General features: G+C 39.9%; 1 protein-coding gene across 1 annotated transcript in view; it reads left to right on the top strand.

The window, feature by feature from the left end:
- EFCAB5 (EF-hand calcium binding domain 5) overlaps positions 1-15,161 on the top strand; it is a 92,118-nt gene that overhangs the window by 16,679 nt on the left and 60,278 nt on the right. The window contains exons 4-6 of the mRNA XM_054709376.1: positions 3,036-3,192; positions 5,460-5,508; positions 8,527-8,597. Coding sequence (XP_054565351.1) covers positions 3,036-3,192; positions 5,460-5,508; positions 8,527-8,597 — 277 coding nt within the window. The remainder of the gene's footprint in view (positions 1-3,035; positions 3,193-5,459; positions 5,509-8,526; positions 8,598-15,161) is intronic.

Raw genomic sequence — 15,161 nt, 5'->3', positions numbered from 1 at the left:
CTTTATAAGCCTTTTAACTAGTAATGGAACACTTAATCCAGGAAGAGAAAGAATCACAAAGAAACATTCCATATAAATTACTTTCTCTCCCACAGCTACCTAAAGGAGATAAATAAGCCAGAATAAGTGCTCAAGCATTAAGGAAACACAAACCAAGTGAAAACTAAAAGGGAAAGAGACACATGCCTTTATTTTGCTTATAATAACTCCCTCATATGCAGTGTTCAAGGAGCTTATGCAGATTATGTGACAAATATGTTGTATATGTTTCTGTTAGAATGTGGTGTCTGCAAAGGGTTTGAAGGTTTACTTCAAAGGACTTACTTTTTGTGTTTAAAAACACACATACAGACACCAAAATGTCTAACTCATCCTTACAAGATGCCAGCACTAGGACTTGGCAAGACTGAGGGAATGTTTCATTCTGGATATGGGGCTTCCTTAGTTGCCAGGAGACAGTGACTTCCTAGGCAGATGTCTGTCTGCTCATACACCACACCAGCTGCCACCTCTTTACTGAGCCAAACCCTTGTGCTTACATTATGCTAGGAAATCCCATAGATGCTTCTCCTGAAGTGATATTATTAATATTAATCATCTTGTCAATCTGTTTTGAATATCATATTTTATTAATCCTGTAAAATAGATTATGCCAAAAGTGAGTGGATAGATAAGGAAATGCTTTTTTAAAATATAGTATTTGAATAACTATTATACCCAAATGTATGTGATAGGACTTTTTCCAAACAGGTTCTACTTTTATTCAACCTTAAGCATAATAATAATGTATATAGATTGAGTAGTTCATATTAATTTAGAAACTACACTCTGTTGTATATGTATATATCCAATATTAAGTACCTAGAAATTCAAGTAATTATAACTAAGAAATCCTTGTCTACCTGGATGTTATCACAATACCACACACACACACACACACACACACACACACACACACCTGCAACTTGATGTTGTATGAATCTATAGTTCTTCTTCAGTGACATAAAACATTACTAACGTTAAAAAGACTAAGGTAGAGTTTACTGCAAACCTTACATGCAACTGATGGTTTTTAATGGCTGAAGATCTTAGGTGCAACTGCCTTGGGTCATATATCCTCTGCCTTGCTCAGTCCTATACCATCAAAACAGATGCTTCCCAGTCCTCCAGAGGGGAATATTCTTACTCCTTCCAATAATGAATTGAAACTCAACCACCTCATTAGGAAATAGGAAATCATCACCATCAAGGCTAGCTTCAAAATTTGGAGGCACTAGATCAAAGGTACCTAGAATACTATGCTTCTTTCCACCTCAGGGTCTTAACATATGTCATTTCCTCTGCCTGTTATCATTCTTCTTCCTCCTTAGCTGTCTTACCAATCCTTTAGAGTTCAGCTTAGTTCAAATACTATGTCATTTTAAATTAATTTACCTATCCTAATCTTGCTTTCATTATGTAAGTTTTGTGTGTTATTTTTCTTGTGCTTGTTTTGTTTTTTTACATACATAAGATTATTATGAGACATGTCTTAATTTTGGGTAATTGACAGAAACCCAATTTTGTTAATCCCTTTTTGTGTTGCAGTGATCAATACACATACGGATCTGGAGACACCCAGTACTTATTACATAATATGTTTACTTAACTGTTCTGCATTGGACTCTAAGGTTTATAATAGCAAAATCATAGTAGGAGCTCAATAAATGTTTGTGTATTGAGTGAATAAATGACTGACTTAGTGAGTGAATGAGAAAAGGCTAGAAGAAAGACACAAAATAGAGAGCCATGCAGGAAAGAAGACAGACATTTAGGAGAATCCTTTATAGAGAGAGGAAAGAGAGAGAAGCAGAGAAGGAGATAAAGTAGCAGAGGGAGAAAGGGAAGCGGAAGAGCAGGAGAGCCAGCAGAGGAAGGGACTGGGGGCTCATAGGTAAGTGGTAGAGGTTTGAAACTACACTCTGTTGTATATGTATGTATACAACAGCTTAGCAGTTGTATCACAGGAACTTAGCACTTCCTTTGAAATATTAATGAATCTTCCAGCACTTTAAAATCACTACAGAATCTTCTACACAATTAAACCACATTGAAATTTTGGGTTTCAAACTTCAAAGTTTATTTTTGAAGGTTTATTTTCCTAGAGAATTTTGAAGATCTTATCTGGACACAAAGTAATTACTTAGATTTTAGGGTTGTTTTTTGTTTTTGTTTTTTAGTATTAGGGGTTTCCAAACGATCAGTTCTCTCTGAAAAGCCTTTTGCCTTTTAAAGTCCGTCAGATGACCTTAGTCTTTCTTAAAAGATGAAGACCTGCCTCAAACATTATTGCAAAATTGTATTTGAAACCAGTACCTTTTTTTTATTATTTTGAACTATTTTGGTATTTCAATCAAAACCAGTTTGGGGGTTTTGAAGTCCTAGTCAGGATGATGAACCTAGAAACAATTAAAATCACAATTCTTCCCCCATTTTCTACCTGGGTAATACAGCTCTGTCTGAATACAAGGATAACTATTGTGCTCAGGGGCTGTCAAAGTATTTAACTCTGGCCAGATAAAGGAATCTGGCAACATATATTCCTAGACAGAAATAAAAAATTTGGTCCATGGCAGCAGAATTACTTGAGATGCTTGTTACAAATGCATCTTTCAGGCTCCCATCCTAGACCTTGAATCAGAGTCATTCCACATGATTTCTGCATCAGGGAAAAGAGACACCCCACCACCTTAAGGCCTTAGTACATTCAATCTTTTTTTAGTGTGTATGTGGCAGCTTCTAGGGCTATTCTTAGTACTTTTTAAGTATAGTATTTAGTTGGGTAAAATAAGGCCTACCTCCATAAAAAGTCAAATAATAGTAGAAGACAGCCTATGATTAATGTGCTGCAGGCTTGAGTCAAGGATCATTTCATGAAGAAAAAACAGGTTCAATGTTGCTATGAGGCTCTGAACTCTTGTGTTCTGCCGTTTAAACAATCTGAATCAAATTCAATGGTCTTAACTCAACATGTCTTCTATTTCTACATCATTCAGAGTATCCAGGATGAAGGAAAAGATTAAAGAGAAACAAGAACAAAGAGAATCCATAAACCAAGTCAAAGTCCAGGTGGCCAACCTACGTCAACATGCTCTGCAGGAGCAGTTCAATGAATGGATTCTAGACCCTAAGGGAACGATTCCTATGAAAGTGGTAAGAAAGGGAGTGTCTATGAAGGGTAGGTGGGTTGTAAAATAAGAAGGTGATTGCTAGAATAATGAGTGGAGTACTAAAATCCTCCTTCTAAATTTTCAGTCCTGCTGACGTAAGTCAATTCTTGACACTAGTCCATGAGAATATATTTCTTTAATTTTCTCCTGAGTGTTTTTAAAAATTTTAGCTAGAGTTCTAAAAATACATTGACTCTGGCCAAGGTCAACACTCAATCACTGAACCACACCGGCTTGGCTGGCTGAGCAAGTTTTTAAAAAAATTATTATTAATCCCTTCACCTTTTTCATCCAGCCCCTCTACCACTACCCCCCAAAGTGAATTATTAAAAATAGACAAAGGAAGATAAGCCCCAGACTGGGAGAAAATATTTGCAAAAGGTATATCTGATAAAAGACTATTATCTAAAATATACAAAGAACTCTTAAAACTCAACAATAAGAAAACAAACCATCTATTAAAAAATGGGTAAAGACCTAAACTGACAATTCCCCAGAGATATCCAGATGGCAGATAAGCATATTAAAAAATGCTCCACAGCTCTAGCCGGGTTGGCTCAGTGAATAGAGCGTTAGCCCATGGACTGAAAGGCCCCGAGATCAATTCTGGTCAAGGACACTTACCACTGGGGATTGAGCCTGATCCCGGTCCCTGGACAGAGCTAGTGTGGGAGGCAACCAATTGATGTGTCTCACTCATTATCTCCCACCCTCCCTTCTACTCAATGGAAAAATATCCTCGGGTGAGGATTAACAACAACAAAAAAAGATGCTCCACATATGTTTTCAGGGAAATGCAAATTAAAACAACAATAAGGCCCAGCTGGCATGGCTCAGTGGTTGAGTGTTGACCTATGAGCCAGGAGGTCACAGTTCGATTCCCAGTCAGGCCATATGCCCAGGTTGCAGGCTCTATCCCCAATGGAAGGCATTCAGGAGACAGCCAATCAATGATTCTTTCTCATCATTGATGTTTCTATCTCTCCCTTTCACTTCCTCTCTGAAGTCAATAAAAATATATTTAAAACAAACAAACAAACAACTAATGAGATACCACTACTCACCTATCAGAATGCCCAAATTCAAGAACACTGAGAACACTAAATGCTGACAAAGATGTGCAGCTATAGGAACTTTCATTCATTGTTGTGGAAATGCAAAATGCTATAGCCACTTTGGAAGACAGTTTGGCAGTTTCTGAGAAAACTGAACATAATCTTACCATATGATCCAGCCATCATATTCCTTGGTATATACCCAGAGGAGTTAAAAACTTATGTCCATGCAAAAATATGCACATAGATGATTACAGCACTTTATTTATAACTAGAGGCCCCGTGCATGAATGCATCGGTGAGGTTCCTCGGACTGACCTGTGGGGATCTGGCCAAAACTGGCTCTCCGACATCCCCCAAGGGGTCCTGGATTGCGAGAGGGCACAGGCCAGGCTGAGGGACTCCACTGGTGCACAATCGGGGCTGGGAAGCAACTGTGGGAGGGCTCCACTCCAGGGCATGTCCAGTCCATCTCGCCCATTCCCGATCAGTTGGACCCCAGCAGCAAGCTAACCTACCGGTTGGAGCATCTGCCCCCTGGTGGTCAGTGCGCATCATAGTGACTGGTCGAATGGTCGAACAGACAGATGGACACTTAGCATATTAGGCTTTTATTATATAGGATTGCCAAAATTTGGGAGCAACCAAGATGTCCTTTAGTAGGTGAGTGGACAAATAAAACTTGGTATATCCACAAAATGGAATGTTATTCAGTGCTAGAAAGAAATGAGCTATTATACCATGACAAGACATGGAGTAACTTTAAATGCATATTACTAGCTGAAAGGAGCCAATCTGAAAAGGCTACAATACTGTATGATTCTAACTATATGACAGTCTGGAAAAGTTAAAACTGTGGGGGCAGTAAAAATATCAGTGGTTCCAGGAGTGAGAGGGGAAGGCAGGATAAATAGGCAAAGCACAGAGGGTTTTCAGTAAAACAATTCTGTATGATGCCATAATGATGGATACATGTCATTATACATTGTCAAGACCCATAGAATGTATAACACCAAGAATGACCCCAAATGTAAACTAAGAACTTAGGGTTATGATGTTTCAATGAAGGCTTATTGATTGTAACAAATGGACCACTGTGGTGGGGATGGTGAACGGGGGAAGCTGTATACTATGTGGTAGTAGGCAGAGAGTATATGGTAATTGAGAAGTAATATATGATCTTTTTTATTTATAGATTCAGAATGTTCTTCATGATTTTTTTCAAAATCCAAATTTCAAGCTTGGTAAGCATGCCTATTATGATAGTATTTATGGGTTTTTTTTCTCTTTTGGGGGGAAGGGAAGGGATGCTGAATTAAGATGAAGAGTCAATATTGAGATGGATATTATTCAAAGCTCTTACAGATGTACTTGAGCTTTTTTGCTCTTTCCATTTTTTTTTAATCCTCACCTGAGGATATTTTTCCATTGATTTTTAGAGAGAGTGGAAGAGAGAGGGAAAGATAGAAATATTGATGTGAGAGAAACACATCGATTGGTTGCCTCCTGCACAAGCCCCAACCAGGGCCCAGGCCACGGAGGAGCCTGCAACCAAGGTACGTGCCTTTGACTGGAATCAAACCTGGGACCCTTCGGTCACAGGCCGGTGCTCTATCCACTGAGCCAAACAGGCTAGGCCTTTTTTGCTCTTTCCAGATGGAGAATGTAGAAAAGCAGAGAAGCAGTCAGTGATTTTCAATCCTTTTAGCACTGGATTTAGCACCATTTTATAACAAATATTCTGTAATACCCTTTATTATCCTGTCAAATTCCTAGAAAACATTACTTAGATACACAGAATTTAAAACGAAAGATACAATGTCATAAATGTGATACAAAGAAAAAATAAAAGATAAAAATTATATGCACTGTATTTCAATACATAAATGCTTGGTTATAACTTAATTATAAGATATAATAGAGTAGTAACATAATTAATATATAATTATAAGATATAATAGAGTAGTAACATAATTAATGTTTAAATATAAGAAAAGTAGCCCGGCCAGCATTGCTCAGTGGTGAGCGTCAACCTATGAACCAGGAAGTCACGGGTCGATTCTCAGATCAGGCACATGCCCGGTTTGGGGGCTCAACTGGGCATGCAGAAGACAGCCAATCCATGATTCTCTCTCATAATTGATGTTTCTATCTCTCTCTCTCCTTTTCCCTTCCTCTCTGAAATAAATAAAAATATATATTAAAAATAAATAAATTTAATAGAAGTAAAAATTATATCCAATCAACCATTTCTTTGTATTTGAAATTTTGAAATAACGGCAAAATGAATGTACTTGTATACATTCCATGGGTAGTAGAATGGGAGAGCTATAAAATGCAGACTGACAGGTGTGTTATATTGGAATTCAGATACATTGTTATATTACCTCCCATTACATAATTTTCTGAATCGTGAATAGTTTTTGGCAAAATTCCAGAATGAAGCAGAGTATAATCCTCTCTCAAATTTTCACAGTAGTTACATTCTTTAAAAATTCAACAGCAAATACACGTTCTGTGTTTATATGTAGGCTTCAAATTATTCTAAGCAGAATTTTCACCTACTTGCATTTTTAGCAGGAGGGAGAGAGTCTTTTCTTTGCAGGAATTGCAGGAGTTCTGCCCCTACTCCTACTCCCCACCATGTATCAACAAAAACTCACCTACACATTTCCTCCATGCTCACTGGCAAGGAGGGAGACAGGACTACACCTACGGATTTTTAAAAAGTATTTTTTATTGATTTCAGAGAGGAAGGGAGAGGGAGAGAGAAACATCAATGATGAGAGAGAATAACAGATTGACTGCCTCCTGCACGCCCCCTACTGGGGTCGAGCCCACAACCCAGACATGTGCCCTTGACCAGAATCGAACCCAGGACCCTTCAGTCTGCAGGCCGACGCTCTATCAACTGAGCCAAACCAGCTAGGGCTACACCTATGGATTTTGATGCTTTTGCTTTCAGAAAGGTATCCTTATATGAATTTAGGTCCTGAGATTTACATAATTTATAGCCAATTGATTGATTTTTGACCACTTTATTACATTGATAACAATAGATTGTCTGACATCTGTTCATATTTTTAAAGACAAAATATGCTTTCCAACCTCCCAATCACTGTTCCCCAAACATGATTTGGACATTGCTGACAGCCTTTTCTCTTTCTACCTTTTCATCCTATCCAAAAACGATAATTATTCAGTCAGCACTACCTCAACTCCCCTTTGAGAAAAATTTTTAAATGACTTGTTTTACTTAGTTTTTGAAAGAGCACAAAAAGGAATGAGTTAAGAGAGCTGTATTTGAGATTGTGATAAAATTAGAGAAATTTTGAACACTCTAGTTGGCATTGATTATTTCTTCTCTCACCTCCTATACTATATAGTATTAATTTTCTGTTCCATTTATTCATTCAATATTTATTGAGCCCTCACTTAGTTTCAGATACTATGATGGGGTAGAGGATACCCAGAGGACTAAGATATGTTCCCAATGCCCTTAAATTGCTCAAAGTCCAGCCAGGGGACTGACACATATACTTAATAACAACTGTTACTAGTAGAAACCTGTCTGGTTTCAAACTAACTGCCACATTCACCATTATTTATCACTGTTATTCAGGGAAATTTTTTTTCTTTGCTTTTGTGATATTATTCTCTCTTGATTTTTACATCTAACTGTGATCACCCTTTAGCATCTTTGTTTCTGGTTCTTCTTTTCTTTGCTTTAAATATTGTTTTCCAGAGTTTCTTTTTTGACTCTATTATCACTTTACACATTATACACACTTTTCTTATTCAAACCCATGACTTCTGTTAATGACTCTCTTCCATGTTCCCATCCCAAAACTTCCCCCTGAGCTCCAGATTCTATCTGAAAAGATTTGCAAGACGAGTGGTTAAGTTAAAAAAGCAAGTTGCAGATCAAAATGATCCTATTTATATATAGAAAAACAAAAGATATGTGCATGTGTAGTCTTTTATACTATCAATGTGCATATTTGTTTCTGCTTTATTTCAACCTGGTCATTAAAAAGGTAGGCACATTCTTTTCAGTTTTGGGGTTGTTTGGTTAAATAAAATAATAATTTTATAGTAATTGGAATATTACCCAACTATATACCTTTTACTTTATTGCAAATATTGATGGACATTAATTAAGAAATACTTTTATGTTTTTACTTTAAAGCACTATAACATGAATAAAAATATGACTGTATTGTAACCACACTAACTAGCAAATAACTTTTATTCCATAATAGAAAAACTTTGTGAAAAGTTGAATATTGCTGACTCAATGGAGCAAAGATTGAACAAAATGGAATTTACAGAAGTAAGAAGTTATATTATTCATTATTTGACTCAAATTATTTTTCCAGTTTTGGTGTATATCACATATACATTAACTTAGAATTAAATTAAATGTAAACATAATAACTTGTTTTATTGATTCTAAGATGCACATTTTAAAATATTTTAATGCCTCTGAAATTATGGTTACATCTTATAATCAAAGGCAGCTTACAATTTCTTTCAATCAGCGGTACTCATGATATGAAAGTGTGAAAAATTCCACTGACACCTTTGGGTAAGATAAAGAAAAGCCATCTTCTTGTATTCAGTGAAATCTGGTTATACAAATAACAATGAGATCTAAAACTTACCTATGGGCCAGGCACTGTCCTAAGCTATCCATACAGAGTGAGCCAAAAGTAGGTTTACAGTTGTTACAGAAGACAGGAAAAGAACCAAGCCACGCTTAGAGAAAGGGAGTTACATTTTATTAAGCGCAGGGCCAGAGAAAAAATGTGCCTTTCAAATTCTGGGCCCCCCCACATGGGGGAAACCTTTTCTATTTATACTTTTCCTAGCTCTTTTGTCTCCCAAATTTGGAATGAGACTTCCGGGCCTTCTGGGAAAGAAGGCCTATGTGCTGGGAAGGGGCCATGAGACCATATCTCAAGGCCTGGCCAGGTGTCAGCACTGACAACTCTGTCTGGGGCATAGTCCACAGCCTCTCTGGAATGGGAGTAGTCTTATTTTCCTTATTATTTAAGCAAGCAAGCGTTTACAGAAGCCAAAATAGCAGGGTTAAAATTTCAAACAGCAGTTTTTATATAAGATGGATGCTTCATTGTGAGTATGCGAAAGACAGAGTTTATTCTTGTATTATTATTTATAAACTAGAGGCCTGGTGCATGAAATTCATGCACTGGAGGGGGGGCGGTCCCTCAGCCCGGCCTGCATCCTCTCGCAGTCTGGGACCCCATGGGGGATGTCCAGCTTCTGGGGAGCGGGCCTAAGCTGGCAGCTGGACGTCCCTCTCACAGTTGGGGACCCTTCACACATTACCGCTCGCCTGCTCACTGCTCCTTACCACTTGGCTTGCTGCTCCTCAGTGCTGCTGCAGAGGCAGGAGAGGCTCCCACCACCACTGCTGCACTCACCAGCCATGAGCCTGGCTTCTGCCTGAGTGTCACTCCTCCTGTGGGAGTGCACTGATCACAAGGAGGCAGCTCTTGCACTGAGTGTCTGCACCCTGGTGGTCAGTGTGCATCACAGAAACCGGTCATTCTGGTCATTCCGCTGTAACGGTCGCTTGGGCTTTTATTATATAGACTAGAGGCTCGATGCACAAAATTCGGGCATGGGGGTGTGTATCCCTCAGCCCAGCCTTCACCCTCTCCAATTTAGGACCCCTAGAGGGATGTCCGACTGCCCGATCCTACCTGGATCTGGCCTAAATGGGCAGTTGGACATCCCTCTCACAGTCCAGTACTGCTGGCTCCCAACTGCTCACCTACCTGCCTTCCTGATTGCCCCTAACTGCTTCTGCCTGCCAGCCTGATCACCCCATAACCACTCCCTGCCAGCCTGATTAATGCCTAACTGCTCCCCTGCCAGCCTGATTGCCCCTAACTGCCCTCCCCTGCAGGCCTGGTCACCCCCCAACTGCCTTCCCCTGCAGGCCTGGTCCCCCTCAACTGCCCTCCCCTACAGGCCTGGTCTTTCCCAACTGCGCTCCCCTGCAGGCCTGGGTCCCACCCAACTGCCCTTCCCTGCAGGCCCAGTCACCCCCAACTTCCCTCCTCTGCTGGCCTGGTCACCCCTAACTGCCCTCCCCTGCAGGCTTGATTGCCCCCAACTGCTCTCCCTTGCAGGCCTAGTCCCTCCCAACTACCCTCCCCTGCTGGCCATCTTGTGGCAGCCATCTTGTGTGTTGGAGTGATGGTCAATTTGCACATTACCGTATTTTCTGGCATATAAGACAACTTTTTAACCCAGGAAAATCTTCTCAAAAGCCGGGGTTTTATACGCTGGAAAATCCGGTACCTGTATCCCCCACAAGCCGCTGTCCCAGTGCTGGAGCTGAGAGTGAGTACTGTATTTTCCGGTGTCGGTCGCAGGGGGGCATGGCCGGCCTGCAAACCACCACAGGCCCCTCGCAGGGGGCGCCAGCCAGAGTGGGTGGAAAGCTTGGTTTCCTCCATCGCCATGGAAACCCAAGCCTCCTGCTTGCTCTGTGGCTGGCCGCCATCTTGGTTGGGTTAATTTGCATACTCGCTGATTGGCTGATGGATGTGGCTTGTGGGTGTAGTAGAGTGATGGTTAATTTGCATGTTTCTCTTTTATTAGTGTAGATTATTGTATTATTTTCCATATATAAAACTATAAACCTACTTTTGCCCCACCTTGTATATTAACTCAGGTAATTCAGCAATCCTTATTCCTAATTTTCTAGATGAACACACCTAGATGAAGTGCAGAAAAATTAAGTAACTTGCACAAAGTCTCACAGTTAGTGGAGCTGGGGAAATTTTCAATCATTCCCAGATAAATTTGAAATTGTGAGAAAAAAATCCTAGTTCCATGTGGTCTCTTGTTACTTTGCCTGCTGTTGACAAAGCCTTTCATGTCTTTTCCTCTATCTTGGGAAAGGCAATTGAATTTGCCAGACTGAAATGAAAAGATTAATCATGGTATGACTTCTTATGCCTGTTCAATTGAAAATAAATGTATTCCAGAGCTCCTATTTTTACCCATAAATGCCAAAATAATATTGAAATAATTTTTTTTTAAATTAAGAGAACTACTTATTATTAGAGCAATGTTGTAAAAATGAACTTCTAGTTTTTCCAATTTGCAGAGAGGGAAGTCTTCTTTAGCAATGTCTGTTAAAATATAACTTCTCTGATTCTTTCATGTGATTGGACACCTCTTCATATTTCATATTTACTTAATTCTAAGATAACTTTTCTTTTTGCACTTCTGAAATAAAAATTCATCTTACAGGTGATGGAAATGTCTATGGCCTTGGTAATGATGATTTTGGTTTATATTTATTTTCCATAAGGGGGAAAACACTTTATATTTTGAGGTATGGTTGACATGTAAAAAGCTATACATATTTACATATACACAGTTGAATTGAATATGTATAGCTTTTTATATGTCAACTATACCTCAATAAAGTTTTTTTAAAAGATGTATCTTTTCAATGTATATATTTAATGAAATAATATTTTCCTCTCTTCTCCAACCTCCCAAATCTGTTCTTAAATCAATAGTCTATTTTAGGATTGGTGATTTTTTTGATAATTGAAAAAAATTCTATTTGTACTTTATAAGTAAAGCACCTAATATGAAATGACAAAAAAGATGGAATACTACACTGCTGTAAAAAAGAACTCTTACCCTTCACAATAGCATGGATGGTCCTGGAGAGCATTATGCTACTAGTAAGTGAAATAAGCCAGTCAGCATATCACATGATTTCACTCATTTGTGGACTATAATGAATATTATAAACTGATGAACAAAAATGGATACAGAGAAAATAGGCTCTACCTGATGGGGGAACCAAGATGGCGGCAAAGTTAAACAACTAAACTGCCGCCTCGCACAACAATTTCAAAAATACAACTAAAAAACAAAACGTCTACCACTCAGAACCATGGGAAAGCTGGCTGAGTGGTAGATTTACAACTAAGAAGAGAAGGGAGCGCAAACGCTGAAGAGCTGAGGTACGGAGGCACGCGCGAAGCGGGCTGGCGGCGGGCGATTGGGCGCGCGGCTTTTCTTCAAACCGAAGGGAGACAAACTCCCGATCACTCTGAACTCGTTTCTGGGGACACGCGGGGGACCCAGATGCCTACAGGGAGAAGCTGAACTCTCGGCCATCAGTCGGAGAGTGAGAGTAACTTTTCTGCAGAGGTGCGCTCAGCAGTCAGGGTTTGCTGTGCTGGAGCACGGGACACAGGAACTTGGAAAAGCGGAAAGGCAGAGACGGCTGAAGGCAGCCATGGCCGTTGGCCATGCCCCAGCCTAGTGACACCCTGAGACCCCGCCCGCACATTCTACAAACCCGCCCAGGCTCCACACAGCGACTTTTATATATAAATGGCCTGTTCTGTGGCAGCTCAACCAAATTAACTGCAGCTCCAGTCAGACTGCTCCAAAACTGCCCAAGCAAAGAGGAGAAAACTGTAGCTCTTGCTGTAGCTCCTGCTGGGAGGCCTCAGACCTGCACCCCACTGGAGATCTAGACACTAGGGTATCTAGTGGTCGGTGTGGACAACACCAGATTTCAATCACTCATAAGGGACACATTCAAGAGGCAGACTCAGTGAGCACCAAAGCCCTACTGTGTCTCCAGCACAGCAATTCTTCCATTAAAAACACAGCAGGTCCTCACAGCCAATTGGCCTGGAGGTCAATTCCTCCCAGCGTACCAACAGCAATCAAGGCTTTTAACTACACCAAGACTTTCCACTCAGCCCACAAAGGGGTGTACCAAGAGCAACCACCTAGAGTGATTGGGGAAGCTGAGCTACCGGCCCCTATAGGTCACTGACCACACAAAGCCACTCCATCAACACAGGGAGGCAGCCAAAATGCGGAGACACCGAAGTATGTCACGAGTAGGAGAGATGGAGGAAAGCAAACTAATGGACGACACAGTGTTCAGAACCATATTTATAAGGTTACTCAAGAATCTTCTAAAAACCGCTGAGAAACTTGAAGAGACCTTCAAGGACCTTAATGAGAATACCAAAAAAATGGAAAAGGACCAGTGAGAAATTATGCATACACTGTCTGAAATAAAGAATATACAGACACTCAACTGTAGACCACCGTACCCGAAGAGTCAAACCAAAGATCTGGAATATGAGGAAGAAAAAAACACCCAACCAGAGAGGCAGAAAGAAAGAAGAATCCAAAAGTGTGAGGATAGTGTAAGGAGCCTCTGGGATGGCTTTAAGCGTACCAATATCCGAATTTTTGTGGTGCCAGAAGAAGAGAGAGAGCAAGATACTGAAAACCTATTTGAAGAAATAATGACAGAAAACTTCCCCCACCTGGTGAAAGAAATAGACTTACAAGTTCAGGAAGCGCACAGAACCTCAAACAAGAGGAATCCAAAGAGGACCACACCAAGACAAATCATAATTAAAATGCCAAGGGCAATGCCGAAACCGGTTTGGCTCAGTGGATAGAGCGTCGGCCTGCGGACTGAAGGGTCCCGGGTTCGATTCCGGTCGGGGTCATGTGCCTTGGTTGCGGGCACATCTCCGGTGGGGGGTGTGCAAGAGGCGGCTGATCGATGTTTCTCTCTCATCGATGTTTCTAACTCTCTATCCCTCTCTCTTCCTCTCTGTAAAAAATCAATAATATATATATATATATATATTAAAAAAATAAATAAATAAATAAATAAATAAATAAATAAATAAAATGCCAAGGGCAAAACACAAAGAGAGAATCTTACAAGCAGCAAGAGAAAAACAGTTAGTTACCTACAAGGGAGCACCCATACGACTGTCAGCTGATTTCTCAACAGAAACTATGCAGGCCAGATGGGAATGGCAAGAAATATTCAAAGTGATGAATAGCAAGAACCTACAACCAAGACTACTCTACCCAGCAAAGTTATCATTCAGAATTGAAGGGCAGATAAAGAACTTCAAAGATAAGAAAAAGCTAAAGGAGTTCATCATCACCAAACCAGTATTATATGAAATGCTGAAAGGTATTCTTTAAAAAGAGGAAAAAGAAGAAAAAAGTAAAGATAAAAATTATGAACAACAAATACATATCTATCAACAAGTGATCCTAAAAATCAAGTGAATTAAAAATCTGAGGAACAAAATAAACTGGTGAACATAATAGAATCAGAGGCATAGAATGGGAGTGAGATTCAGGGGGAAAGGGGTGTCTGTGTGGGGGGTATGGAAAGAGACTGGACAAAAATCATACACCTATGGATAAGGACATTGGCGGGGAGGTAAAGGTAGGGGGGGTGGTAACCGGGTGGTGGGGAGATATGGGGGGGGGGGGAAAGGAGAAACAATTGTAATAATCTGAACAATAAAGATTTATTAATAATAAAAAAATGGATACAGAGACAAAGAAGCATTGAACAGACTGTCAAACTTCAGTGGGAAGGCAGGGCAGGGGGTAGTGGGGAAAAGGGATCTACCAAAGGATTTGTATGCGTGCATATAAACATAACCAATGGACACAGATACTAAGGGGGTGAGGGCATGTGCCGGGAGGGGGGGCAGCCAGGGGGAGGTCCATGAGGGAAAAAGGAGACTTGTATATATATTACTTTAAACAATAAAATAAAACTTAAAAAAAGGTGAAATTAAGAGAATTGTTAAAGGAATATCTGATAATGAAAGTAAGCAATCAAACAAAGAAATCTGAGCAGATTTCAAGATTAAAAATAATCTAATAGAACCAAAACTTTTTTATATTTGTGTTAAAGTTTTATATTTGTACATTGTAAAATTAATAAAGGTGATAGAACACTTTACAGCTTTATGAGTTCATTGAAAACTAGAGGCCCATGCACGAAATTCATGCATGGGGGGGGGGGTCCCCCCTCATCCTG

The sequence above is a fragment of the Eptesicus fuscus genome, chromosome 20 (assembly GCF_027574615.1).
Source record: "Eptesicus fuscus isolate TK198812 chromosome 20, DD_ASM_mEF_20220401, whole genome shotgun sequence".
NCBI classification, from domain to species: domain Eukaryota; kingdom Metazoa; phylum Chordata; class Mammalia; order Chiroptera; family Vespertilionidae; genus Eptesicus; species Eptesicus fuscus.
This window is presented reverse-complemented; position numbering and strand designations above follow the sequence as displayed.